The sequence below is a fragment of the Sebastes umbrosus genome, chromosome 9 (genome assembly GCF_015220745.1).
Source record: "Sebastes umbrosus isolate fSebUmb1 chromosome 9, fSebUmb1.pri, whole genome shotgun sequence".
Lineage (NCBI taxonomy): Eukaryota > Metazoa > Chordata > Actinopteri > Perciformes > Sebastidae > Sebastes > Sebastes umbrosus.
In genome coordinates, this window is record NC_051277.1 from 4,618,716 (window position 1) to 4,646,712 (window position 27,997).

General features: G+C 42.4%; 2 protein-coding genes across 3 annotated transcripts in view; one reads left to right on the top strand and one right to left on the bottom strand.

Annotated features, from left to right (window-relative positions):
- Positions 1 to 27,782, top strand: apln (apelin). Its single transcript, XM_037780092.1, has 3 exons — positions 1 to 485; positions 17,464 to 17,636; positions 23,436 to 27,782. The coding sequence occupies exons 1-2, from the start codon at positions 419 to 421 to the stop codon at positions 17,628 to 17,630; spliced, it is 234 nt and encodes a 77-aa protein (XP_037636020.1). The 5' UTR covers positions 1 to 418; the 3' UTR covers positions 17,631 to 17,636; positions 23,436 to 27,782.
- xpnpep2 (X-prolyl aminopeptidase (aminopeptidase P) 2, membrane-bound) overlaps positions 1 to 27,997 on the bottom strand; it is a 117,790-nt gene that overhangs the window by 79,260 nt on the left and 10,533 nt on the right. The gene's annotated exons all lie outside the window — the stretch shown is intronic.

Here is a 27,997-nt window from a genome sequence, read left to right on the forward strand (position 1 = left end):
CACATGCACGCACACACACGCCGACGGACAGACCTGCGAGCTGACTTCCAGCACATTCACAGCTCCACTGAACTCATGCTGCCGTTTTTTTTCTGACAGAAGGAGAAAAGAAGAAACACACACACACACACACACACACCTCCGTGGGAGAGCTCAGATAAAGACGTGCCTTCAGTCTTGGAGTGGCGCTGTCACACACTGATATACAAATACGCATTTAGACAAATACACAGGCACAGTCAGGGAGCCACCACACACACATATTCCCACAAATTGACACACTCACAGGGGAGCAAACAGTCTCTCTCTCTTTCTTGCTCGCTCAGCTGCTCTGTCTCTCCCCCTCCCATCCACACACACACACACCACTACAGTATATCAGCGAGTGACTAGCGGAGAGCCAGAGGGGAGTGCAGAAATGAATGTGAAGATCCTGACGCTGGTGATTGTGCTCTTGGTGTCTCTGCTGTGTTCTGCCAGTGCTGGTGAGTACAGGAGCGGCCAGCCTCGTCGCCGGTCGTCTCCCTCTGCTTTCTATTTCTCTCTCTGTTTGCCTTGTGCTCGTGCAGGCATCTGTAGTTGATCAGTTACCCAGCATGGTTAGCCTTGTGTGGGCTCTAAAAGGCAGGAATATCAGCACCTGGCTGTATACAGTACTGCACTGCAGTGGTTATACTGTCTGCTATTGTACTGCCATGGCTTTTATGGTAAACTTGAATGTGCTTTCTAGCTTAGATTGATCATTTTCCTCCCTGCCTCACCTTGATGTACGACTTGGAGATGAAATACGAAGAGGTTTATGTTGATGTGTGGAGCTATGCCTGTGGGTGACTGTTATGAAATGTAAGATATGCATGGCACATGTTCTGTAAGGTGCAGATTAATTCATGGCTTGATGTATTCCACCTGACCCAAAGTGCTATATGATTATCACACGACTGTGATTGTGCAGCAGGGCAAACACAGCACCTATATATGCGTGCGTTACCTCCTGTGGTGATGATAATGAGGACTGTAATTGTTGTACGCATCGATGAGGGGAACACAGATCCCAGATGCACGGATCGTCTCCTGAGGGGCTCAGTCTTGATTCCTTGTCACAGTAAATTTCCGTAAAGTGCTGCTGCGTCTCTGGAGCCATTGTTGGACTAGATATCAATTCCGGCGTGGATCTAAAATGTCTAATATTTTGGAACAAAAACACTGACTTGGGACAATTATACAGGGGCAGGGCATATTCGTCTCTACTCATGGGAGTAAACGGGTTCTGAGAAATGTGGCTGGGCGGTTTTTTAGTTTGGAGACCGATGGGCAGTCTGCAGATGTGATGCAGGTAACATTGTGGTGTGAAAAAAACAACAGTTAGGCCTGTGTAAATGTCTGGACCATTCTTGGGATTATCACCTACCCACCAACTACAGAAGACACACAGACACAATGTGTTTATATCAATACATGTGGGAGACGCTGTATAAGATAAAGAGAATATAAGATGTGGCATAGAGATGCTGTACATCTTGGAAGATATAGGCCTAGGAATATATACTGTGCAATGCTGTATACGCTATATGTTGCTAGGTGCTGTATAGACCGGTTGTAAGATGCTGTGTAGACTTGCTAGATGCTGTCCACTTTGTGTATCGATCCACGGCCACAGCACTCACAGTTCCCATGCTTCCCAGCACATTCGTTACAGCGACATGCTATTTTTGTCTGAGGCTCTCAGCACATGAGTAAATGGGAAGCAATTATCTAGCATCATGGTCAGTGTCGTTTTTCACGCCCTGCGTGTGGCTAAGCATGTTCCACGCCTGAGAGCCCACCGTGCTACACCAGCGATGGGGAAAACAAGGCTGCTGTGCCTCGGGGCTTTTCATGGGAGCTTATCCTTCTCAACGTTGTTCAAGTCATGCCGCTTATGTGCCTCTCTCTCTGTTCCCCCTGGCTGCTACTGTAGTATCAGAGCTCCATTGACATAGAGGAAGAAGAGAGAAAGGGACTGAAAAGAGAGGAGGGGATGCAAGTGTGTTGCGGCGTTGATGGGTGTGGGGAGGGATGCTAGCTGGAGTGTGTCTGCGTAGCACAAGCCTCTGCTACAGTATGCGCTGTCGCGGGAAGGTGTCGGAAGAGGCTCTGCATGTAGGCAGTGGGTGTGAAGCCTTTCATCTTGAGACAAACGCTTTTCCAGTTCAGTGGGCTTTCTCTCTCTCTCTCTCTCTCTCTTTCTCAGGCATCTGTGTGTGGACATGTGTGTCTGAGAAAGAAGATGCACAGAGACACAGACAGTGTGTGTGTGCAGGAAGCAATGAATATAGAGCAGAATCTGACTGCTATAGGGTGGGGAAGTGTGCATGATTGTATTTATGGATGCATTTGCATATTAGCAAGAAGTCCTAGTGCAACAGGCAATTCAACTCAACAACCTAATGCTACTCACAATATTCATTCAGTACACTAAAAGAGCTGCTGTGGCCTTCTCTATGTAATATTAGCATCCTTTAGCAGCGCACTTCAATTACCCATCCTTGAAAAGCACTCTGGCTCAAGAGTGGGCTCCAGCTTTAGACATGTGGTATCCATAATTCATCCCTAGGACCGATCGCTCTTCCTCCCTGTGTAACTCTGAAGACCGGTATATAAACAGTCTCGAGACATTCTCGTGTCTGTCACAGCCTCTTCAGAGATATCAAAGCTTCATTTTTTTTCTCCGCCATGGAAACACCCCGTCTATCGTCACCTGGGGATGCACAGGATAAAAACAATAGCAGCTGGCTCGGACACACACGCACACACACAGAGGGTGTAATTGTGAGGCCTGAGTTGAACAGGTGAGCCAGTAGTGAGTGTGAGCGGGGCACGAGGCCCAGATCAGAGCCATTATCTGGCAGAGAAATCGTCTGCTTAGGAAGGGGGGCGATTTTATGAGAGCTGTCAGCAGTGCTATTATTCCATATTAAACTTTGATGTATTGTTGGGGCTGGCTGCTCTGTGGCACCATCATGCATGCATACTGTACTGTAGCCCACATCGCTCACACGCTCAAACAAATGTTACGGGTCAAAGTACAGCAAAAAAGAGCAGGGCTAACAATACATGCAGCCACTCATTATGGCACCTTAAAACCACCGCCTAGCTAGGTGTAATTATTTTGTTAACAACACGTATAGATTTAAACCAACCGTAACCAGGAAGCTTTAAATCATAAGGTTTTTCTAATGTAAAGAAGGTGTTTGTGCCTGTGGACGTGATTATGGTGGTCGTGGAGAGAACAAAAGCAGCTAAACTTTTCCAGATGTCCAGGCATAACATAATAACAGTGGGCAAACATTTGTGTCAAAGGGGGGAGCGGTGGAAAGGTTATTACGGGATTAGGGAGAATCACAGAGCCTTTTCCTTTTTTTTTTTGAGGCACAGGAGCTTGTGAGCACCAGCTGGGTTTATGTCACGCACACACACACACACCACAAAACACACACACACACACACTGAGGGTCAGATGAAATCCGTTTCATGAGGAACCTGGATTTCCTCTTCATGCAGCATTAGGAGGAAATAGAGCCAGCAGCCTGCAGCATCAATGTAGTCTATCTGCTGCAGACAACACACACACACACACACGCACACACACACACACACACACACACACTCACACACACTAAACACTCCATGAGTTGTGCTTGTGAAGTGAGTAAAGAAGGATTTGTTATCCTCTTGTTACTTTGTCTCTTGTTTATCCTCTTAAATAGCATTTGTTGTTATGATCCACACAGTAATATCCATGTTGCTTGGGTTATAGGGTGGGCGTTTACACAGCACACAATGTGAGATGATATAAATTTGTCAGCTTGTTTTACTATTTATACTGTGGTTGCTAACCCTTTCATATTTTGTGGATATATTCTGCCATTTTCACGTCATATTGTTTAGCCAAAGAGGATATATATATATATATCGGGAATTTCTGACAGCGGTAATATCTCCCACTTAGTGAAAAGAACAACAGAAATGTCAACAAACTGCAGTATATCTAAATAATATCCAATATTAACACTAATACAATCAATTTAGCTCATTTAAAAGGAGTAAAACTGTTTGTTTGTATCTGGTTTCACTTGTTCACGAGCCACGACAATTACGTAACACAGCCAAAGTAGCAAATTTAGGCTGTTTAAATGGTGCGACTAAAGATGCTCTATAACAAAGATGCAAAGCTCCACCAGTGGTTTGAGATGGTGTACACTTCCTGTCGCCTAAGGGGACGTGGTCAAGGCGTGTTCGCCTCTCTTCCCATCCCCCCACCACCTGGTTTTGGAAGTGTCATGAACGTCGTGTGGATGGATGAAAGCAAATTGGGTTATATTTACATAATGTATTTATATTTTCTTTTGCTAACATTAGATATTTACACAGCTAACAGGCATATTTAGCATTACGAAAATTAGTTATAATATGCAAGTCAGTGTAGCTGTTAGGGGTGGGAATCACCAGAGGCCCCACGATACGAGATCATCACGATACTTAAGTTATGATACGATCTTATTGCGATCTATTACTTTTTTTAAGCTTGTCAACATCTAATTTATTTAATAAGATACCGTTTTCATTCCCGTCATCTCTGAGTTTTCATTCATATATCTGGAGGTCAGAGGTGAAGGGACCCCTTTGAAAATGGCCATGCCAGTTTTTCCTCGACAAAATTTAGCGTAACGTTGGAGTGTTATTTAGCATTTCTTCCCGACAAGGTAACATGACATGATTGGTACCAATTGATTCCTTAGGTTTTCTAGTTTCATATGATACCAGTATCTTCACTCTAGCTTTAAGAGCCCGCTACAACCTCTGAAAGACAGAAGGCGGCTGTTGGATTGTTAAGAGGTTAATAGTTTATATAATAAAAAAATCAATACTTTACGTCCATGTATCAATACAATGTTTCCACATAAAATATCACAATACTATGCTTTATCAACTTTTTCACCCACCCCTTGTAGCTCTACGTACCTTTCAATGAGGAGACTTTTTTTATTTTTAAAAAAAGGCTCTCTGTGATAAACCACTTCACATCTGTATAATATCACCCAACATAAGCTCTGTGAATGGCACTCACAATTGCTCTGGAGTGGGTGGGAGTTGAGGAAGAGATTTAGTGAAAAATCATAACTCATTTGGTAGGGATATAAGGCTAACCTTTGGGCTAACACTCCCCAGAGAGCTCAGCTGTTGAAGACTTTGGCATATGTGACTGCTGGGCTGCTGTAATGTAATTCAGAACCCTTTGAATGAATAAATCTACTCACTTAGATCTTCCCTTGAGAGCAAATGCAGTGAAGGAGAAGAAAAAGCAAAAAGGGGGAGTAAAAAACGGGCCAAGGGACAGAAAAATAAAAGGGCGGTCAGGAAGAGAGGCTATCTGGGAGCTGAGAGGTTGGGTAAGCTTTCCACAGAGGAGGAAGTTACGGCTACTTCTAAAAACTCACAGCTGGTCCATCTTTATTAATTCATATGTGGATAATGACACTTCTTGGCTGTTCAGCTAAATTACTTGTAAATTAAATTCTGACTCCATTCTGATGTATAAGTGTGTTGTAGTCCAGACCCCCCTTTGAGTTTTGAGGGCACAACCTGGAGGTTTGGGGTGGTGGGGTGTGTGGAAGGGGGTCCTGTGTTAACCAGACCTCATGTGATCACCAGACCTTATCCTCAGGCCCGGGGCGCTCCTTACAACTTAATTAAAGCCAGATATATCCAAAAAACTGCTCTGTTTTCCACCAGTGACCAATATTAAAGTGATTTATGACTCTCTTTTTGAACATTAAGTGTTACATTTACAGCGGTAGTCCCGGCAGATCAGATTCCTGATCAAGATCTGAGTGGACGTTTTTATTAACGGGCTGCCAGGCCACAGAATAAATATTGCGGTCTTTAGGAATGCAGGTGCTTTAATTACTTTCATGCTCAATTTGTAGGAACCCAGAATGGAAAAATATGACTTCTGTGTATTGCTTTAGAGATGTCATTTGTGGTAGAAATTCATACTTACAGCAGCTAAAACATGTAGGGAGTAGAAGTGAATCAAATAAATATGGTTTAGGGTATCGTCGCCATTAACGTCAAGCCTCTATAGGCGCCATCATGGATCAGAGAGATTTCATATAATGTATGGCTAAAAGCGCTGCACAGCTGGCTGTTGTTAGGCAGTTCTGTAAGTCAGACAAGGGATTTCATTGCTGTGAAGATGGCAGCGTGGATTGGGGCTATGGATGGTGTAGAGGGACTTGGTAGATTTGGGGTTCATTTAGTGACGCCCCCACTGGGAACTGTCTAAACTCCAAGCCTTAGGCAACAGGATGTGTGTGTCACTTTTGTTCTCAGAGAATTATAGGATGTTGTGGTGCACCTCATGTGGTTTTCAAACTGTCATGCACCTCATGTTCTCGCCTTTAATTGAAATGCTTGAAATTTGTAAGATCTCTTCCATCTTCCACAGAAACCGGGGCCCTTCTGTGACAACACAGAAATCATTCATTTATGAAATCATGCATTATTCATCACAATCGCTCCGTCTTTGATCACAAATGTTACTTTCCCTGGGAGACTATTTCACACGTACAGGTCCACGCTTTAAACGTTGGTCAATCAAATGATCTGCCAGTGACTAATAGTGTGGATCTCCCCGCAGACAGAGGGCCCCTCGCTGTGTCCTTCTGTCTCGCCCTCCTTGAACATGAACAGATGTTTGTGAAAACAGCAAAACAATATGTGGAATTCATAAACATGCATCCAACATCAGGCAAACAGTTCATCCTAACAGCTGATGAAAACCATGTAAGCGCAGTGAGGCCACTAAACACTAAATTTTAGCTCACCTGCAGCACAGAGCAGCTGAACCTCTGTCAGTAAAGATCCTCATGAATTTGATTTCTTCACTAAATATGTGTGACAGAATTGCTTACTAGGTTTCATTGCATAACATTTTGCCAAAGGTGCTTCTTTCCTGCACACCATATGCTCAGTACATTAATAGTAATATTCAGTTTTGCTACAAGTTAAAGCAAAACAAGTGTACCATCCAAACTGCAAGAATTACTGGCAGTTTAAATCACACTTTTATATATATATATATACAATGAAAAATGTAACTTAGTCGAATTCAATGTGTCTGTATTATAATTATCATTTTTATCTCAGTGCTATTTGTGCTACAAAGCATTTATGTTTCACCTTACTTGCTTATTTATGTACTTATAGACAAGAGCTATAATTTAACTACTACTTTCAGAGGCATCGTGTTGATTTGGTCACAGGCTGTTCTCACATACTGTTCGTTGCTATACCTACGAAAAGTAATGCACTGTAATTCATATATATAATATGAAATCAATTAGTATATAATACATAAACCAGGAAGTATAAAGAGCGACAAATGCTGTGTAGAGAGGAGGTCAGGGTGGATGTGTGGGTCAAAAAGCGCCACATCAACGTTGATGTATTTGTCAAGTATAGGCCTAACTTCCGTACTTAAATTAAGCCACTTACGTAGTTATTTTAACCTAAACGTTGACGTATTGTCACGTAACTTCCGTACTTATGTAACGCAAAATCCGTATTTATTTTAACCCAAACTACGATCTTTTTCTAAGTAGATTTGTTGCCTAACTAGAAATTGACATGTGTTGCAGGACATTCAAAAGAAAACACACAAAAAATGATCAATAACTTTTTTATCATACGAACCTTTGTATGAGGATATGTTGTTTTGTGTTATGGTTTTAGAAAATTCTGCTGTCAAAACTAATAATTCCAGGGAAAATGTCATTACAAACTGAGAATATCAGTTACTTTACTTTACATATTTGAAGATGAGATGAAGATTTTGTCTGATGCAATGCATAACAATGGAACACATGCATCAAACATCAATTTTACATGTGATATAGTATATATTTGCCTTATCACGATATAAATAGTGATATCTTTTGTTGAGTTAATCTATCCAGTTGAGCTTTAAGTGTCAGAGCCATTGTTTTGTAGTTTGGTGAGGAGAGGTAACACAGTCTGATGCAACGCTGCTGCTACTTTCCTTTAATAGTACTGTATATGCTATAGGGAGAAACGTGGTCCCCTCAGGCTTTAAAAGCTGCAGTGAACCCGGCACAGTGACGTTTCTCTCCCTCTTTCCGTCTCTCTCTTTCTCCCACATTAAAAATGGGAGAAGGCACGCAGGTTCCCAGCATGGGGGGGGGAGTGATGACACAGTAGAGGGAGGCGGCTGTGTTTCACATCTGATTAGCGTGCCCATGGAAACGGATGGTTGGAGGATCCCTTTGCCCTTGACATGCAATCTCTGGAGATCAGGGCAACGGTTGGTAGCCTTACCTACCTACTGTACCTGCCATGCGCGAACGGAAACAGCAAACACCAGCATCTCTCCTGCTCCTGCCCTCGGTTTTGACTCTCCGTGAGGAAAGTTGTGAAATGAAAAGAGTTATTTCATGTTTGCTGGAACCTGCAGTAACCTGGTAGCCACAAATTCACCCCTTCAGCTGGAGTGGGATTGTGAATAAACCAACAGGCAGTCAAGTGGTGAGGGGAGTCAGTGGCTTTATTAGCTGGCTCAATGCTGCTGTCGGCCCTTTGAACTCGCAGCGCTCTGATCATAGCAGAGCACGCAGTCTCACACCTCATCATTTCATACACTCTCTAATTCAGGAGCATATAGCGCCACACTTCACAGGCAGCTGACTGACTCAAAGGGACATCTGCAGAAAGCCAGAAACTAGAGGGCTGCACAGTTTGTTTTTAATTTGTTCTGAACCTTCGGTGGGAGTGGGGGGTTGTTTTCAGAGCAGGGTGGACGAGGGGTTAAGTTAAAAAGCTGCAGTAATGGGAGCAACTTTTCATGCACTTTGGTTTCCTCGCTGGAGTTTGTTTGGACAAAGCCAGCCTTCAACTGAGCCACAAGCCGAGCATTATCACAGCACAACAATGCTGCATATCAAACAGTCCCCGACAGAAATAAAAGAAAGTGCTCACGACCAAAACAAACCCCCCCCGAGAGGAACACTCAGAGGAAGTGCGGTGGCCCACAGAGGAGGTTAAAAACATCACAGTCACAGTCAGAGGGCTAATCAGGGATTCAGGCTGTGTGCAGTGAAATCTGTAAATTGAGAACCTGGTCGATTTCAGCTGACAATGTCATTCTTTTTGCTCCAAACTGAGCGCCTTTCATGGTGGCTGCCATGGTAACGTGGCCTGAAAGTCGGCAAGCAATTGGTACCAGTTTCTGCCAAGGCCCAGACTTACTGGTAGGCATGCGATAAGCAGCATTTCCGACACTAGATGTTGGATTGTGAAAGCTGAACAACGAGGGACTGCCTCCTCGGTTAGGCACCGGTCCATATGTGCAGGATGAATGTGTGGGGACGCTATCAGGCAGCGAGCAAATCCCCAGTACGATGCTGTAGCGGGGATGGGGCTTATTCTAGGTTAAAAGAATGTTTGGCTTGTAAATGGCACAATTAACACATCTCATCCATGGCTAAATAATCCTGATCCCCTAATGTGCTTATGCAGTGGGAAGCATCTCTTCCCGTGACATGTCTCTGTCTGGCTGTGTGGGTTAGTATGTCTGTGGTAATGGCATGCTATAGAGGGATTCATTAGCTAAAGCTACTTTTAGTGAATGAAGGAGGGGAGGCACACGATGGAGACAGCAGGCCTGCTCCTCCAACGTCATGGTAATAACCATGGCTACACACACCAGGGTATTTATTCTTCCTCTCTCACACTAACACAAATATTGCTCTGTTACCCATAAGGATTATACACACACATACTGAGCTACAACTACCTCCCATATAGACACAAATAATGCTGTTGCCTTTATCATACTGTGCAAGTCCTTTGTTTGTTTTTGCAATAGAAATCCAATCCACCATTACATTGGAAAAGGAATGCTTTAGTATAAATAGTGTTTATGCTATGTGAATATGACGTGTCTGTGAAAAGAGGGTAAGCTTTAACTGAGTCTCACATTTGGTCCAATCATGGTGCTAATAGGGAGTTCAGCCATGCTTTGAGATAAATGCTAACATCAGCATGCTAACAAGCTCACAATGACAATTGTGAATAGCTGATCCACCTTGAAAGTAGGGGTGGGAATAAAAATCTATAAAGCATAGTATCGCAATATTTTGCGTGGCAATATTGTATTGATACACAGACGTCAAGTATCTATCTATTATTGTATAAACGATTAACCTCTTAACAAAATTGGTTTGGATCTTGAGGAGTTGTAGCATTCATTAACCGACAAATAAACTGTACACACACTGCACTGCTACATTCACAGCTATAACTTCATACTCATCATCACACACGCTCTCTCTTTCAACCAGACACTTGCTAACGTTACACCGGGCTTTCAATACACTGGTTAAAACCCTGACAGAGTACGGCAGGCTAACACAGAGTTGACAACCTGGCAGCTAACCTAATTGATGGTGGGGTGAACTGCAGACTCAATTGCTTGTTTTGCGCATACACTGCAAGTGGTGATAAATGATGGATTTAATTGTGCATCGGGTTATTGTTGCAGCTGGGCGGCTTGTTAGGCACTTCAACCATAGCACCCCTGCATGCAAGGCACTAATCTTGTTGGTTAATAATCGGTTAACAAGGGTCGGCTATCAGTCAGAAAAAAAATGGATGCAAACATTTGCTAATTAGCACTGAACACAAAGTACATCTGAGGATGATAGGAATATAATTAGCTTAGCAGAGAGCATTAAGGTCTGTACTAAATGTCATGGTAATCCATCCAACAGTTCATTCATGACAAAAGTCAACCATGGTGCTAGAGGAAAAGTCAGTCAAAAATGTATTTCAATCCATACAATAGTTGTTGAGGTATTTCAGTCTGGATCAAAATGGTGAATCTACCAACCATCTGTAGAACAATGCCGGTAGCAAGCTTAAAAAGACCCCGGTCACCTGTGAAAGAAACTACTTTTCCAAGTATATGAGGTTTTTGATTCCAAAATATGAAGTAATATCACTCCTCTCATTTCAGTACCGACCCGTTCCCATCCTCTCAGCTGTTTGTTCACACGTCAAGATACATCCTTACAAACTGCAGTGAGCAAGATTTATGGCACAGAGGTGTCAGATAAGTGATGGAGGGACAGCAAAGAAACAGAGGAGAGATGAAATGTTTTTGAGACGCTCAGCCAACCGAGAAAAGCGATCAATGAGATTGCACGCAATTGATTCATAATCAGTGTGACGGTGAGTGATGAGCAAGACGAGTAAACAAACGGATAAGATTCAAAGAGGACGGAGAAATCAATTTGCGTTGACACAGAGAAAATTAAACACAGCGAGGATTACATTTTGGTGGCCATGCTTGACTGTGCGTGTTTACATTTGATGCAACAGTTTCAGCCCCGTGTGCTTACTTGTTGCTACAGTTAGACTCACAGGCTGGTACAGTTCAATCTCTTGTGTCATAGTGGCAGAAAAACCATTATGCTGTGGCTGCATTTACAAGTGCAGACATTTGTTATGTGGTCGTTTTTTGGCAGTCGATGCACACAAATCAGCTTTACAACTATTAATAAGCAGCTCTGGCTCATTTGCCATGCTGTCTGTGCTCCTGCATTGACTCACAGCGCTGTGATATACAGTTTGCTCTTGCCAGCCATGAGGGCAGTTGATGAACTTGGCATTAAACCAGAGGATAGCCATTTCTCTTCTCTGACTGGATGGACAAGTGCTGGAAGATGTTTATCTCTCCAGGCTCACATTGATGGACTCTCTGCAGCATCAACAGGGATAAGCTGTCAGTAGTCCACTTTCCGCTGGGCCGTAATAAGACGGAGAGCCGGCCATTTGAAAAACACAACATAACAGATATCACCTTAGGAGGTGGTGGTGAAACTAGGGCGGGGAATCAGGGAGCAGCCAACCAGCTATTCATCATTAGTCTGGAGACTGGCCAGTTTGTGACACTGTGTCAACTATTCTCTGCCTGACCACTTCCACCTCTCCTCTTCGACCCTCTCCTTTTTAAGGAGTATTAGCAATAAGCAGGCATTCCTGAAATTCCCCCTTTATTAAACTTTAATTAGAGAATTACCAAGTGAAGGAAGAAGTGTTGAGATTTGTTGGAAAGAGGGCAAACCCAGGGCTCCAAGGTCATCAGAAGTAGAGATAAGACACTTATTATTGTAAGACATGTGTTATCCTGCTATTTTAATGTTTTACCAGCTGAGCATAAACATGGGAATCTCTCACGGGAAAAGATCAAATAGGATACTATGGAGACTGGATGCAATTTCAGAGCAATAAGATAGTGGAGATATCTTTGTTTATGGAGATGAAATATGCATTAACCAATGATAAAGTTGCCATGGAGCAATCAAAAGGTCTTGCAACAGATGCTGCCACGTTCAATCTATATATGAGCTCCTCTACAGATGGGTAGAGATACAAAGCTAGCTGTTGCTGTGTGTCATATCTGTCACGCCGAGATGCTCTCCCTGCAGGCTGCAAGAGTTAATCTATACTGCCAGTGTTATCACTAGGGCCCGGCTTATTTTTAGCAGCTTTCATTACACTTTTCTATCCTGTAGCCAGATTGGATGGGTTGAGATTCGTCAGGAGAATCACAAGATGTTCTCCCTTCAAACCACAGTGCCGAGCAGTGGCTGACAGCTTGCTATGGCAGGAGACATCTAAATTGTCTCATTATGGACCCGGGTTATGACAGCCTGAGCCACCCTGTGAGAGGAACAGCAGATGAGTTGTGTGAGCCGAGGTACAATTACTTTACCATCTTGCATTGCAGTGTGTGTACATGTATGTGTGTGCGTAGTATGTCTCCGTGCATGCGTTTGCAGCCACCTCTTAAACTAGCCATCGCTCAAACATCAGCTGCAGTTGGGCGATGTGTAGCATCGTAGTTACTGCGGGTATCACTGTGAGACATTTAAGGTGTCAGGATGCTTTAACCAAAGTGCTTGTTGGATGGTCAAACTGTGTCTGAAACCCGCACCTCTACCACCACCCTTTCTTTCCCGGGTTTGCATCTGACAGGTTATGTAACTTTCCATAACCACAATTCGACACTCATGCTCACCTCATGCAGCAGCAGCAGTCGGTCGGGTGTGTGGTGGTGAGAAAGTAGTCAGGATTTAAACTTCTCTCTCGACCTCTTTTTTCATTTTTCACCTAATTACTTCTTGCACTTTTTCGTGTGTACAACCGAGTGCAACACCATGAATGTCTTCGAGGAGATTCTGACCGAAAGTGTGCACCGTTATCCACATTTTTTCTTTCATTCCACCTTCAACCGTGATCATTTGAAACAGCTAAAACAACTTTTGCCATCAGACGTAGTCGTACGAAACGACGTATGAAACGGCGTATGAAACGGCGGACAAACTAGTTTGTTTCGAGTCAAGTGGCAACCTCTGCTGCTGAGAAATGAAGCCAACGCTGGCTCCAAAATTATCAAGTCAATCCCCACAGACTCCCATGATTAAATGGCCAATTTTAGAAATAAATAAACATGTTTACAAAACGGTTTTGGTCTCTATAGCTAATTGCCCCGTTCATGACAACTGTACGGGGGTGAATTTGTATATAACTCACCCCTTTAACTTATATTAAGACTTAAAGTTAGGCATAATAGAGAGTCAAAGTCCCGCCCCTTCCAGTGGACCCCATGGGACCTAATTTCGGAAAAATATGAACGGTAATCAACGGCGAGAGACAAATATTTTTTTGATCCCGTTTGAATTGCGCCATGAATCACACATATGATGTTTGCCAATTTAAAACATAATTTTGCAAGTTAAGAAAGTTGCAGTCTGTCGTAGATTTGTCGTAGTATCCTTTAGTTTTGTGTGAAACCGCTCAGTGAACTACATCTCTCGTCTCACACAATAAACGTCGCCAACACTAGCTAGCTAGCACAAATTAAACATTATCTTACCTGGTGTGTTTTATCTGGCAACTCCTGGTCTTTTTATCAGCCGGGAAGTGAAAGACATTCACATTTTCACAGTCTGATACTTCAACAGCTCAGCTGTTGAAGTATCAGCTCCACCGACAATCAAAGCTTTGCCAATTTTTCGATTAGTCTTGAGTTAGGCTGTGTCGTCGCTGCCAAGATGGCGATGGCCGGAGCCACCCACAGAGACTGCATCCATATTTTATACAGTCTATGTTTCAAGCATATCAACACCATGAAGACTGCAGCCCTGTGTTTCTGTGTGTTCTGCGTCTAAATGCTGTTTCAGGGGTGAGAAGACACAGTGTCCCCTCCATAATACTCAAACACAGAGTGTATTCACATTCAGCCCCCTGGATTTGAAAGAAATGAGCTGAAAGGCTTCAGAATGTGTCAACATCTCTCATTCACAGTGTATGTGGAACAATAACAAAAGGATAATGTGCAGATTAGTGCTCCTAGGGGCAAAGATGGGCTTTAGATGCGGAAATATGCAACACAGACTTTCCCCGCTGCAAATGAATTAGCCCAGTGTTCACCCACAAATATAGTGTGTAATGTGCTTGCGGAAGAAGATTAGTGTGGAAGTGGAACTTGAGATGTCTGGCATTTCAGGGATATACATCGAAAACATTCAGCAAGCCGTCTGGCTCAGTGATACAGTTCGCCATTATTTCAACCTGAAGGCTAGAAGCACTTCTATTATTCCTCTTTTTCTATGGAGAGTTGTTCTTTTGAAAAGGTCTTCAATATGCCACAGCTGAAGGTCAATAATTAAGAGAGGCTGCAGAGAGACGTCGCCTTCCCCTTAATGGTGTTTTGAATTCTGCTCTTGAAGAGAGCTGCCCTCCATTCACACAAGTTGATCTTGGCTATAAAAGAAGTCTGAGTGTTTTGAATGCAGTAGACAGGTTTTACAGACAGTTTTTAACGTTGTTCATATAACAGCCTTTAGTATCGCCACTCTGCCACCACATAGACACTAGCTGATGAAAACAGGGAACCTACAGTAGCATGGCTTTGGTAAGCTGCTCAACTGCTGTCCCCAGTACACTTGCTGCTTTTCCAAACGTCTGCAGTCGACTGGCTGACTTATCTTAAGCCGTGTCCTCACCCGAGCCCTTTCGTAAACCAGAAGAAGGTCATTCTCTTGGGAATGCTAAAAATGGTGCCAGTGTCTCTGAGGAGAGGAGGCAGGAATGTCATGACCCCATGTGAGTGATGTTGATCAGCTTTTCGACGGGAAATGCCCAACTTGGTTTTGTATTTTCTTTTGAGGAAAGGGGGTTAGTTTGGCTCTGAAGAAGTCTTAGAAATGCAGAAGGGGTTATAGGACATATTGTTAGTTTTAAAAAAAGGAGAAAGGTATACCGCTAAGCGGGTTCTCCACCTATTTTAGCCATGGAGTTAATTGAAAAAAGAACCCTGATATTGTAATCGAGGTTATCTTTGCTTGGTCTTAATACTTAAAGCCGTTTCTCACCAGTGCAATGCAAAAATGCAGTGCGGGACTACGTAAAATCTGTGTGAAAATTATTGCATGACGACCATGCACACTGGTTCAGATGCGAATTATCCGCGTTGGACCGAAAAATCAAAAACATTTGTCCGACAGTCCATTGCCACGAAAACAAAAGCACATTGTTCCCACACTCTCCGTGCAACAAACAGAAGCACATTGCTAATTGTTATACAGAATGACGCATTCAGTTGGAACAATGGATTTCATTGGTCAAACATATATTTCCGTAGGCAGAAATCAGCTGAAATCGAGGTCCGTCTGAATAGTATTTCCCCCCTACACGAATGTTCCACATTGTGCAAGCATTCATGAGAACCCACAATATCTGTTTTTATAAATTTACGTGCAAATTTTTGCAGATGAAAATCTTTGTTTGGTGTGTATCAGCTTTTAATATGTTTAACAAAATGCCTACATTACAAAATAGAGGTGTGGCGTTTGGAAGAAGTGGTTATTTAGGAGGCAAGGATTTGCATTATGGGAAATGTAGGATCTAGTGTTTTTGGAGTTTGACCTATACTATGGTCAGGATATCTCGGCCTGTGTTGCTTAAATTGGATTGTCTGAAATTTGCCTCTTGTGAGTGCTCCAAACTTGACAGAAGTCAAGTGCTAAATCACTGGAGTACCCCATTAACCCTCTGAGACCCACAGGATGTGGAGTGAAGATACAGATGTCATATGAAGCTAGAAAACCTAAGGAATCCATTGGTACCAACCATGTCTTGTCAGGAAGGAGACTAAATAACGCTCCAAATTTGGGCTGAATTTTGGCAAGGAAAAACTGGCAAAAGTTTTTGATACCAAATCACAGCTTTTTCTATGGTGTTCCTCAAAGGCTTGGTGTCTTAATATGGTATTTTGGAGGGATTATTAATCATTTTTATCAATTCTCGAGTGTAGAAAAAATTGTTAAATTTAGCAGCAAATCTGTGTAACAAATGGTATCAACTCAAAAATTGCTGCAACAACCTATGAGGCATGTGAGCATGGGAATCATATACTTCTATCATAATGTTCTAAACCCTTACACACTTTATTTTAAATAATTCATTCATTCATTCATTCATGTTTACTTTTGATTTATGACAAGAACAACTTGACACAGTGCTGCATCTAAAATTAAAAATTAAAAATTAATCACTGCATAAGTAATACATTCAATGATGACTCGTCACCGATATATTTAAATACTTTGACATGCCCAAATAAAAAGTCCTGCTCTGCTTTTGCTCACATTTTATTGGACTAAATAACTGGCTGTAGTGTGAAAGATCGCCAACGTTAAATATCCCATTACAAGTAAAGATATTACTGCAAAACATTCTTTTAAAAAATCTCCGGATCTCCAAGAGGAGGTCTTTCAGTTTATGATAGGTTGAAAGGTCATAGAGACACTTAAGGTGGACCAAACCATTTGGAAAAAGAGGGGCTTAAGGGGATCAGGCTACACTTATTGGGAGATGACTGAGAACATCTGGGATCGCTCTCAAACACACACACACACATGTACTCACACACACCTACATTCTCACACAGACGCGGTGCTATTAAACTCATCTCTAATCTTGGATCAAACACTGCGACAGGATTCACCTCCACGAGGTCTGGTGCTGTGCAGTGTTTGTAATCTGAAGGGAGAGTGACAGAGACATGAGGCACAAGGGTTTCTCGTCTATCTGCTGTTCTTCGGTTCCACCACGCTGACTTGATGAACTACAATGCTGGGTGGGCTTAAAAAGGCCCACACACACACACACACTTATCTATACACGTCTCTTGTTTCGTCATCCATTATCACTCTGATACTGCAACACATTGTCCTTAGCCGATAATCAAAATGTGATACTCTGAGTGAGAAGCGGCTGTGAAAGATAATTTACTGGAGAGGTCATCTAATTGGTCTCTCCTCTATGTGTGTCCTCCAGGTCCCATGGCCTCCACGGAGCACGGCAGAGAGCTGGAAGAGGCGGCCACGGTGAGAAAAATGGTCCAGCAAAACCCTGCGAGGGGTGGTCAGAGCCACAGACCAGCCGGCTGGAAGAGGAGACGCCCACGGCCACGTCTTTCCCACAAGGGACCCATGCCGTTCTAGAGCAAGGTGAGTTTACAGCAGTCAGGGGTGAAGAGACGCTCGTAAGGTTTTGTTTGGCGAAGCGTGCCATCAAACATGTGATAAAACGGCCAGTAAAAGCGGATTCTCGTGAAAAAAGTATGTGCCTGTCTTTGCTGCATCGGACCAACTTTCTGTCAAGTCAGAGCTACTTGTTTCTCCAGAGAATACGAGCAAAAGCACTTCCCGATATATTAAATCATATCTGCTGACTAGTGAGGAATTTCACAGAGGCATTTCTAAGAAGAATATGATGTTGAGTCCTGAAATACTTTGTTGGCAGAATGGATGTTTTTGATGACGAATGGGAAACTCCAACTCTCGCTGAAACACTGGAAACACTGCGGCCAGACTCCAACACGAGGATGTTATCGTTGGCACTGAAAATAAGTGCATGTCTTAACAGATTATTGGACTTTAGCCTACCAGCTTGCATGCCTTCGTAGTACGACAGAGGGTGTTTTTAAGGCTACGTCATGTATTTCCTCATATGGGAGACAGTTGTATTTAGGAACTTAACCTTTGAGTCAATCCAGCTAGCAAAAATCTTTTCTCTCCAGCTGATTAAGTAAATGAAACCCCTTTTTTTCTCTAAAGATAACACTTTGTAGAGTTGGGTTTCCTAGCGGCACCGCTTTTCTGGTGAAGGAATGTTTAACTTGCTGTCAAGTAAAACAAGTCTTTGTGTGAAAACTCTTTCATCCAAAATCAGAGACAATATTTTACTTATCACCTTTTCACAGTTTGATTTTCTTTTCTGAACCAAAACAAACTCTGTCTTTCTATAAAAAAACAGATCAAGCTTCATTGAGAAACTAAAACAAACTGAAACTAATTAAACAAGATGATGAAATTTACAGTTTATACAGATTAAAACTCTCTTTGTACTTGCTAACAGTGTTCAGTTCATTAATGGAAACTATGATGAAATATGTTCGCCAACAAACATTTTTTCCTTGACTGAGACGAGACGATGACGAGACGGCACCGAGGTCATTAAACACTAACGGTGACAATATCAAGCATGCAATATCATCGACGAAAAAAGGCTAAGACAACTTAGACTTAGACAAGACTAAAATGTCATTTAAAAACGAATAAACTTTTACTAAAATCTCTCTTTCTCTCGCGGCGCACATTCCATCTATGTCCTTTCTTGTCTCATACCTCAGTCCTGACAATTGTGCTTATATAATGCATAAAGTTGTCAGTTTGCGGGTCGGGTCGGGTTCGGGTGGTTGAGTAGCGCATATTTTTACATGTTGGGTGGGTGATTGGCTCTCATAACGAACCGGTGGGTGCGACTGAACCGTGCATCATTAACGAGCAATCAAGCTGCGTTCTGAATCATTCAACCGGTGTTTTTCATCAGATAATGATATGATAAAATTGTATGTGAAATAAGTTTGACTAAAATAACAGTTCAATATGTTCAAATGTTCAATATAATCTGATGACTAAACAGGACTAAGATTAAATAAAAATAAAATGTGACAAAATTAAGAGAGAAAACTAAAATTGAATGACTTTTCGTGACTAGAACTGGACTTAAACGCTTTGAGTTGTTGTCGACTAAAACTAGATTAAAACTATGAAGGATAAAAATGACTAAAATTAGACTAAACCTAATCAGTATTTTCATTTTAAGACTAAATCTAAAATAGCTGCCATAATGAACACTGCTTGCTAATGTTAGCACATCTCTGTGAATGGAGGGCAGCAGCAGTACAATTATGTCCCAGCGTTAGGAAGCGCGGGACCCATTCAGATGTCTCTCCCAGACGCTGTGAGAGACGGGGAAACTCGACAAGACACAATATCCCCGCAGGAGGTGCCGACCATACAACACTGACCTGCAGAGGGTCGCCATAAATTAAAGCCGTAGTGAGAGGAGGCTGCAGCCAGAGAGTGTCAGGGCATGGTTAATCAGTTTTAAGGAAAAGGGATCAAAGCTATAGAAGTTTGGAAGCTCTTTTCTCTAAAGTAGCCGCAGAGGTTTTTACAATCTATAGCGAATTTTTGATTATTATTGCTTTTTTTGTATTTTTGAAAAGGTTAGACTTCTTTTGAACTCGCTCCTGCTTTCAATACGGGACTCTAGAGGCTCAGCACAAAGGTGAAAACAATGAGTAAGGATCGCGCCAGGCCAGTCTGCACTTTAAGGACAACATGGGTCCTCCAACTTTCCTCAGTCTGCCAGTAAAATGTGAGAATCCTCTCTGCGAGTTGAGCGGTGAGAGCTTTCAGTGTGTTGGCCACAGTATACAGGGAGCTCCAGGAAGTTGTGAAGCTCTGTAAAAGTGAACGGCTCAGTGAGTCACAATGCCGTCTCTGCAAACACCTCTTAAACCACAACACGCTGAAGATTTCCTTTTCTTTTGTTAGCTTCCCACTCCGGCTCCTCTCATTCTTGCTAAGTTCATAGTTCACCTCGTTCAAGGGTTTCTTCACATACCATGCCAATTTACCCCAACCTGACCGCAATGTGAATCAGGCTGTCCGTTAGCATGGTTTTAGTAATAATGCTACCAGCCTTCGCTGAGTAAATGATCCATTATATCATTCTGGAGCTTCCCAGTGGTGTTCCTTATGTATTCAAATCCGAACGTACTAATTTTGGTCAAAGTATGTATGTTTTACCGTCAAAATGATATTTTCCCAAGCCCTTCTAAAAACGTTTTCCCACGTGACCTGATGTAGGTTTCTGTATGCTGATGCTGCTACATGTACAGTATATATACACACATCCTTATTAACGTATTAACGTTACATACAGTAACTTTGATGGCGGTCGGCATGTTCCCAGTTTGGAGAAGCAGACAGGAGTACCAGCACGGAAGCTAAACCGACAGTCACACAATAACACAAACAAACTAACGGACCGATTGAGCAGTAGACCAGCAACTTCGGTGTTCTGCGAGGTAAAATTACTGTTTTTGTGAATGGAGTCTGGTCTTATGGCTGGAAGATATGATGGCTTCAGTTCCCTGTACGTTTTTCTGCTGCTCCCGTCCACAGCCGGTTTACCTCGCCATCAGACAGCCCTTTCCGACGGGGAACTGAAGCTGTTATATCGCTCTCTTCAAAAGCCACCAGACTACATTCACAAAAGCAGTAATTTTAGCTCGCAGAACGCAGGAGTCTACATACAACCCCACTTTAAAAATCTGAACCAACCCTATCAATTATTTCCAAATTTAGCACAGCTAACTTTGACTCAACTTCTTCTAGCGTTCACATTATTCACAACCTTATTGATTAGCTTACTTTGGTAACCTACGTCACTGCTTTTTGCAACGGCTGAGTGGCTGTTTCCATTTGAAAAAAAAACAGAACGCAGATGGACCCGCCCTTTAAACTTCTTCACGGTTCAGTCCCAGTTTGTTCGTAATGCATCAGTATGATGTATTCTGACTGAAGGAGTTAAGTCTTATCTAGCATCAATCCATCCAACAGCCTTCTAACTGCTTTGAAAGGCTGCGTTCTTCCTCGTGTGTCCTGCTTTCTTCCTCACTTTGAGCTGATGATGGGAAAAACACCTCTGGAAGCAGCTGGAGATGCATTTTGTTTGATCAAAGCTAGAGTTCAATGGAGATATCCAGCTGAGCTGGTGAGACTCATAGGCAGTCAGACTATATGTGGATATGTCATTACTGGCCTGAACTTAATTACTGCGCCGTTAAAGTCCAGATTAAGAACAATGATTGACTTGACAGTGTCCGTCCACTACTCTATTGCTATTTAACGACATCTCCCCATTTCAGTGTCAAAAGCATCTCATCTTTTATTCCCTAAGACACCTGAGGCAAAGTTTGACTTTTCATCATTACACAGTCCAGATGTGAGCGACTCTGAGAAGAAGGATGGCGACCCGGGTCATCCTCTTTGAGCGTCTGAGTAGACTCAGATCCGCTATTACGACTCTTGGATCTAAGCCATGCCAGTGACAGTCTAAAAGACGGCAGGATATTACAGATTTAAAGCCGCAGGCAATTTATGAAAAACCTCTTGAGACCCCGAGTGTGAGTAAGAGCAGTGAATGAGTCTTTCATCAAAACAATGTAGAGCAGGTCTGCGACTCTTCCCATACACTCAGTCTGTGATGGAGAGCGACTTCAAGGGGCTGAGATCATACCGTAGTGGACCCAAAAGCACAAAGGACGGCAACAAACAAAACTCAATGGAGATTAGATATACGGTACATCAGTTCTCAGGGCATAACATGACCTCAGAAATATGCCATCCTGAAACAAGAGAAGGCTCTTATCAATGAATGAACCTTGTTGTCATGCAACAAAGCTTACTGCACTACTCATCTGAGATCTTGGGACATTATCACAGAACAGGAGAAGATAAAAGGCGAGGGAAGATAAAAGATTTCCTCATTGTTAGGGAATGATCCAGTGCCCCGAGCGTAGTATAATGTTGTGCTTGTGTTTTCTACAGCGAGATACACAATTGTTTTTCTTACTCCCTGCCGCACTGTTCTATCAGAGACTGTGAAATCTGGTTGGAACATGTCAGAGAGAGATCTTCAGTGTTTTTCTAGTTGGTGCAAGATAACATATAACACAGTGGAAGCTCTGGTAGAAACTCCCTGAGGGGCATCCTTACTAGAGAGGAAATTGAAATGTCTGCAGGATGCATGAAATGATTTTTAGGAAACAACAAAACACATGCCCATTAGAGCTGTGTATTGGCAAGAATCTTGCGATTCAATACATATCATGATACTGGGTTAACGATTCAATATATTGCAATACTTTTAAGCAAGGTGATATATTGCAATTTTTTAAATCTAATTTTAGGAAAACTGTTATAGTATAAAGAACATACCAGAAATACACCATTTTAGAAAACACAAAATAACACATTTATACTGCCCCCCAAACATCATGTGATTATCATAAAGTGGGCATGTCTGTAAAGGAGAGACTCGTGGGTACCCATAGAACCCATTTACATTCACATATCTGGAGGTCAGAGGTAGGGATGTTAATAATTCACCGTTTAACTGTTAACCGACATTAAGCATTTTAACCGATTAACGCTATCGGTTAAAACGGTTAAAAGAAATGTTAATAATTAATTAAAAAGCTGAGCGGCTCAGAGGAGCGGCTTGTCACTTTAAGGAGAAAAGCTGGTCCACCTTAACAGCCCACCTTAAGAGGCGGAGCCGGAATTGCAGGATACAGGAAGTTGGCTACGGTCTCTCCAGCTCGCTTGAGCGGAGCGGAGAAGTTGTAGTTTCGTAGCATTTATTCACCGACAAATAAACTGTACACACAATGTCTGCTACACCTACTGTACGTTCACAGCTATAACGCCACCAACAAACTTACACTCACCGCCAACACACACACACACTAAAGGACACAGACTCGCTAAAGTTATGCAGACTCTACGTGTGCGGCGGTGGCGAGCACGAAGCCTCCGGCAATGCTAGAGCTGCTAACGTAGCACAAATACACACACTGTTTGTCAAGGTCAAGGGACCCCTTTGAAAATGGGCATGCCAGTTTTTCTTCGCCTAAAGTAAGCGCAAGTTTGAAGCGTTATTTAACCTCCTTCCCGACAAGCTAATATGACATCGTTGGTACCAAACCAAAACCAGGTTTTCTAGTTTCATATGATACCAGTTCACTTCACCTTCTAGCTTTAAAACTGAGTCCGCTACAACCTCTGAAAGATCAAAGAGCCAATACTCATGTGTATCAATATTTTCTTCCACTCCTATGCTATACAATGCTGATGGCACTTTTTCTGTGTTGTTTTCCTGTTTTGCAGGCACTGCTTTGAGCGCCCTCCCCCAGGTTCTGATTTCTATGCTCTTCCTTTGCCTTGGGGGGCCTTGCAACGAAGGGCCTACGCTTGCCCAGCCTGAAGAGTGATGTCCATAGCACCTGCTGGTTCTTCAAGCAACTCTGTCCACAAAAAATCAGGACAAGCCGCTCACCCTCAGCTCTAGGAGGAAATGGGGGCAGGGGAGGGGGGTTGGGGGTGGGGGGGTTATGGAGCCCGAGCTATCAGACTCTATTTCTCTGTCTCTCTCTTTCTCTTACTCTCACTCCTTATCTATCTCTGTCTTCTCCCAAGTGTTTATTTTTTAAATTTTCCTATCATTTGCTTAATAGAGCCCAATCATAGCGATCTCCCTGAGTGTCTCACACACTTTGCATGACATGTGGTGGAGAGGGTCAAAACAATCTGAGTCTTAAAGCATCTGTCACTTCTCCACGGTGTGGTATTATTCCCATCTCTCAGATCCAAGGTTACTGCAGCCGCTGATTTCATTGCTGTGTAGTCACTTAACGGCTTGACTAGCGGGAGAGGGCGCTGATTATGTGAAAGGGCAGTGTCAGTTTGAATAGTTGACAATATTAAGTTCACTTACGATACTCTGGATGTGTGCTGCGAAAAGGAATTCAAGGTGTTTAAAATGGAAGACATTTGAATGACATATTATTATCATTATTAATGGTGCTTTGTACTAATGACAGTACGTCCACATGCAAAGGTAAGTTGGACTGAAAAGAGAGCACATATTGTCAAAACAATCTATTTAAGTGACAGAATAATTCCTTCATTTAGGAGATTCTTTAATCCAAAGCTATTTTGGTGTTTCTGAACTCATTAACACCTTAGGGGGGGGTTTACTGACGCGCTCAAGGTTACTGTAACATGTCCCACCTTGGATGAGTCCTTTGACCCCAAATCCCAATCCCAATCCTGTCCCCAATCCCCCAGCCTTCTCACCACACTGCTGCCCTGCGCAGCTGCTCTACACGACTGTTAACTGGCAGGGGCGGTCTGCTCTACCGACAGGCTGCCTCGCCTTTTAATGAAGTGCCAAATAATAACCTTCTCCACAATGCTGCCAGGAACGAAGGAACGAAAGGTTAGGGAGAAACACATTACCTCTTGTTTGAAGTCTTGATACACTGACACATTATGCATTTTAAAATTTCTGCAAAACGGAAATCCCACGCGAGACGACGTTAGCGAGGAGGACAAGTTAAATTAGACCAAAAAAAAAAAAAAGAAACCGTTTCAAAGCAGCTCAGTTAATATGCCACCATGATCAGCCTACCACTAGTGCTCTGGCTGTTTTAATATTCAGCATAAAGGCTGGTTTGACCCCTTTGACCGATATCTTTCACTAACGAAATGCTATGCCTTTCCATCATACTGGAATATATTACTGTTTATGTTTATTTCTGTGTTTAAGTAGTTGTCTTTTTTCTCAGGGTGCTGTGATAGAGGCTTGTACTAGAGCAGTCTATTTTGTGCATTTATTTAACAAAACACAAACATACAGTACATATTATATGAGCATATTTTCGTATATTTCTCCCTCTATGTATTCACCAATATAGCCATGTATCCAGATTCTCGTCATGATCCTTTCCCTACATTATGTTGGGTACAGTTGCCTTTTCTAGTCGGCCCTACCACAGCACAGGTGGTCGAGGCTTTGATCATTACGCTCATTAAATCCTGGAGTTAATCTTTCTCAGATGGATCTCCCCAAGGCTGGCCCGGGCCACTTAGTCTGAGCTCATTGTTAAATTGGCTTAGACTGAAACCACACCCTTCCCCCCCTTTTCCAATCCTCAAACCCCTGCGGATTCAGTATGTAACCATGTAACATATTAGGACTGTAACCTGTAGAGCAGCCACCACGCAATCGTTTTCGTTGTGTATCAGGTGGTGCGAAGCAACTTCTTCTTCGTTTTTCATTCGGATTTTAGGTGAAAAATCTGATTTCAATCCACTGCGATTCAATCAGCAAACACTCCTATTTCAAGTCAGTTTTGACCAACTGGCAGGTTAAGCTAGATTTCCAACACCTTTTCCCTCTCGCCATGTCTCATGCAAATAGTATAATAAAAAGCAGTTCTCAGTCCCAGCATGAGAAGCTTTTATTAAGAGAGCATCTAAAATCACAGTGGTAATCCACCCAGCCAAGATCACCTTGATTAAAAATGTATTAAATCTTAGGGCACTGTGAAGAGTAATAATTTCAGTTCCACCATTATTTTTTCATATCCCTCCCAGACAGAGATGTAGATTTCATTAATGCTCCTCGGGAGTGAGACAGCTTTGCTCAGGATGTCTCATGTATTATTGGGGAAGATAGTAGGAAGATATGAGCTGGGGATGGAAGTTCAAAGCCGCCGCAGTTTGGATGCTGGAAGTAGACTGGGTCATGACAAGGGGTTCAAATCAATATTTCCCCATCTCAGAAGTTATTGTTACGGAGCCGAGCAACGTCTGTATCCGCACTGTTCTTCATGAATGTATCCTCACCATCTGCACCAGCCATGCTGCCCTTTCAGAGACCAGAGCAAACCAATGTTTATGTAAAGTACTCTCTTTAATCTTGGTCTGGTTATCAGTTGAATCCAAAAAAAAAAATCAAAAGCCAAATATCCCACTGATCCAAAGCCTCCGGTGTCAACTAGTCCCAACGAAATAGACGTGGCTTTGCTCCAAGACTTCTCTGTATGGGTTTCGCAAAGGCTGCACTTTTGCAATTCCATTAATGCTGCTGGAAAAATACACCCTGAAAACAAGAGTCTCTTGGTATGGAATGGTTTTCCAGTGTATTGTGACAATTTTTTTGTCTGATTCTTGTCTAGCTGGTTGTCCAAAGCTTACTTTTTGAATACAGTGTGAAAAGCTGTATCTTTTGTGGATGTAACAAAATAGAAAAGTAGTCTGCAGCACAATATGTCGTGGACACGTGAAAGCTTTCAGGCGTTCTTTTCTTGTAGATCATCGCCCACAGCCCTCCCCTGCACATCAGGTTAATGGGCCTTGTGGTGTGGAAGGACAAGCACGTCCAGGCTCAAACTGAAATGGTAAACCAATACATTATGCTCGGGGAGCGAAACCATTTTCCTTAATGGTCTTTTCCAGCAAGGCTTACACAAGAGAAACGATTCCTATCCTCTCAATGTTTCCTCTCCAGTTCCTCTTCTCTGTGACCATCACAAGGCCTGAGTAATGTTCCTATGCACTTGTTAGCATGTTTTCCTGGTAGAAAAATGTTTGTTCTGAGAACTTGCCCCCTTTGTGTTTAGTTCTTTTTGTCCAAATGCATTTGGCTGGGAGTGTGTACGGAGCGGGGATGAGCAGAGAGATAGATCTGTGTTAACAGGTGGAGACGAGAATAAGCTAGCAGCAGGTTTTTAAAATATTAGCTTAGACATTGATCTCTGTTCCCAATAGGTATTGACACAACCCACACACAAAAAGATCACACAAGGTTTTTATGTTTTTTTCTTAATCCTATTATCATTCTATACTCAGTTCTCTACCAGATAAAATTCCTTTAAAATGGCACAAACATTTCGCTCATTGTGGAAATGGAAACAGAGCTGGCACGCAACACATTCCATGATTTTACCTTGTGAATCTCTAAGCCCATCAAACTGTATCATGTTGGCCTTCAGAGTGGGTGTCTGCAAGATCAAGTGGCTGATATTCAATCCAATGCATTCACACATTTCCACCGGCTGGGCAATCCAAAGGATAACTAGATTTTATCTCCCATGGGAAATGACAAAGATCTGTCATTATCTTGGGAGACTCAAATGAGACTTCCTCCACCCAGAATAGCACAGGCCCCTCCTGCCTTGATTGCGACACATTCTCCATCTATGTAACCACTGTGTCCGAGATCAGCGACAGTCAGAACAATCCGAGGAGAGACGCAGTCCGTAGGCTTACACGCCATCGCACCAGTGTTACTAGGTCTCAAGCAGATACCATTTAAAAAGACAATGTATTACTCCTGAAACTTATATTCTGTTTATGGTGTGTGCTCATATTACTCACCAGGCCAAATGTACAGTCCCTGTCTCTGTTTTGATGTTGAACTGGGCAAAAATAAATGACATAAATAAATAAATAAATAAATAAAACAAGTGTATCAGAAATGGTTGAAATACTGTGTACATATTTGAACTTTTGGTTTCTAATTTATAAAAGATAAGCTTTAGCTCTTGGAGTACTTATTTTATTTTTTCCTTTCATGCGTAGCTTTGTGTTTTTATTTTCTATTTCTGTAAAGTGTGTAAATATATCTTTATGATAATAAGTAATATTAAAAATCTTATTTTAAGAAAACATTGTGTCATGTCTCTTTTTGTTGGATAATGAAAGATAAATAGAGTCTACAGCCATGCTAGCGACTCTGTGATGCTACTTAGTAGGGCTGGGTATCGGCCAAAATAACCTAGTATCAAGTAGTATCAAAACTTCTCCAGTCAAAAGATACCTGCAATTGATCCTTTTTCTACCTAGATCTAGAAAAAATCCTATTTGTATGGTTTTGCTCGCAG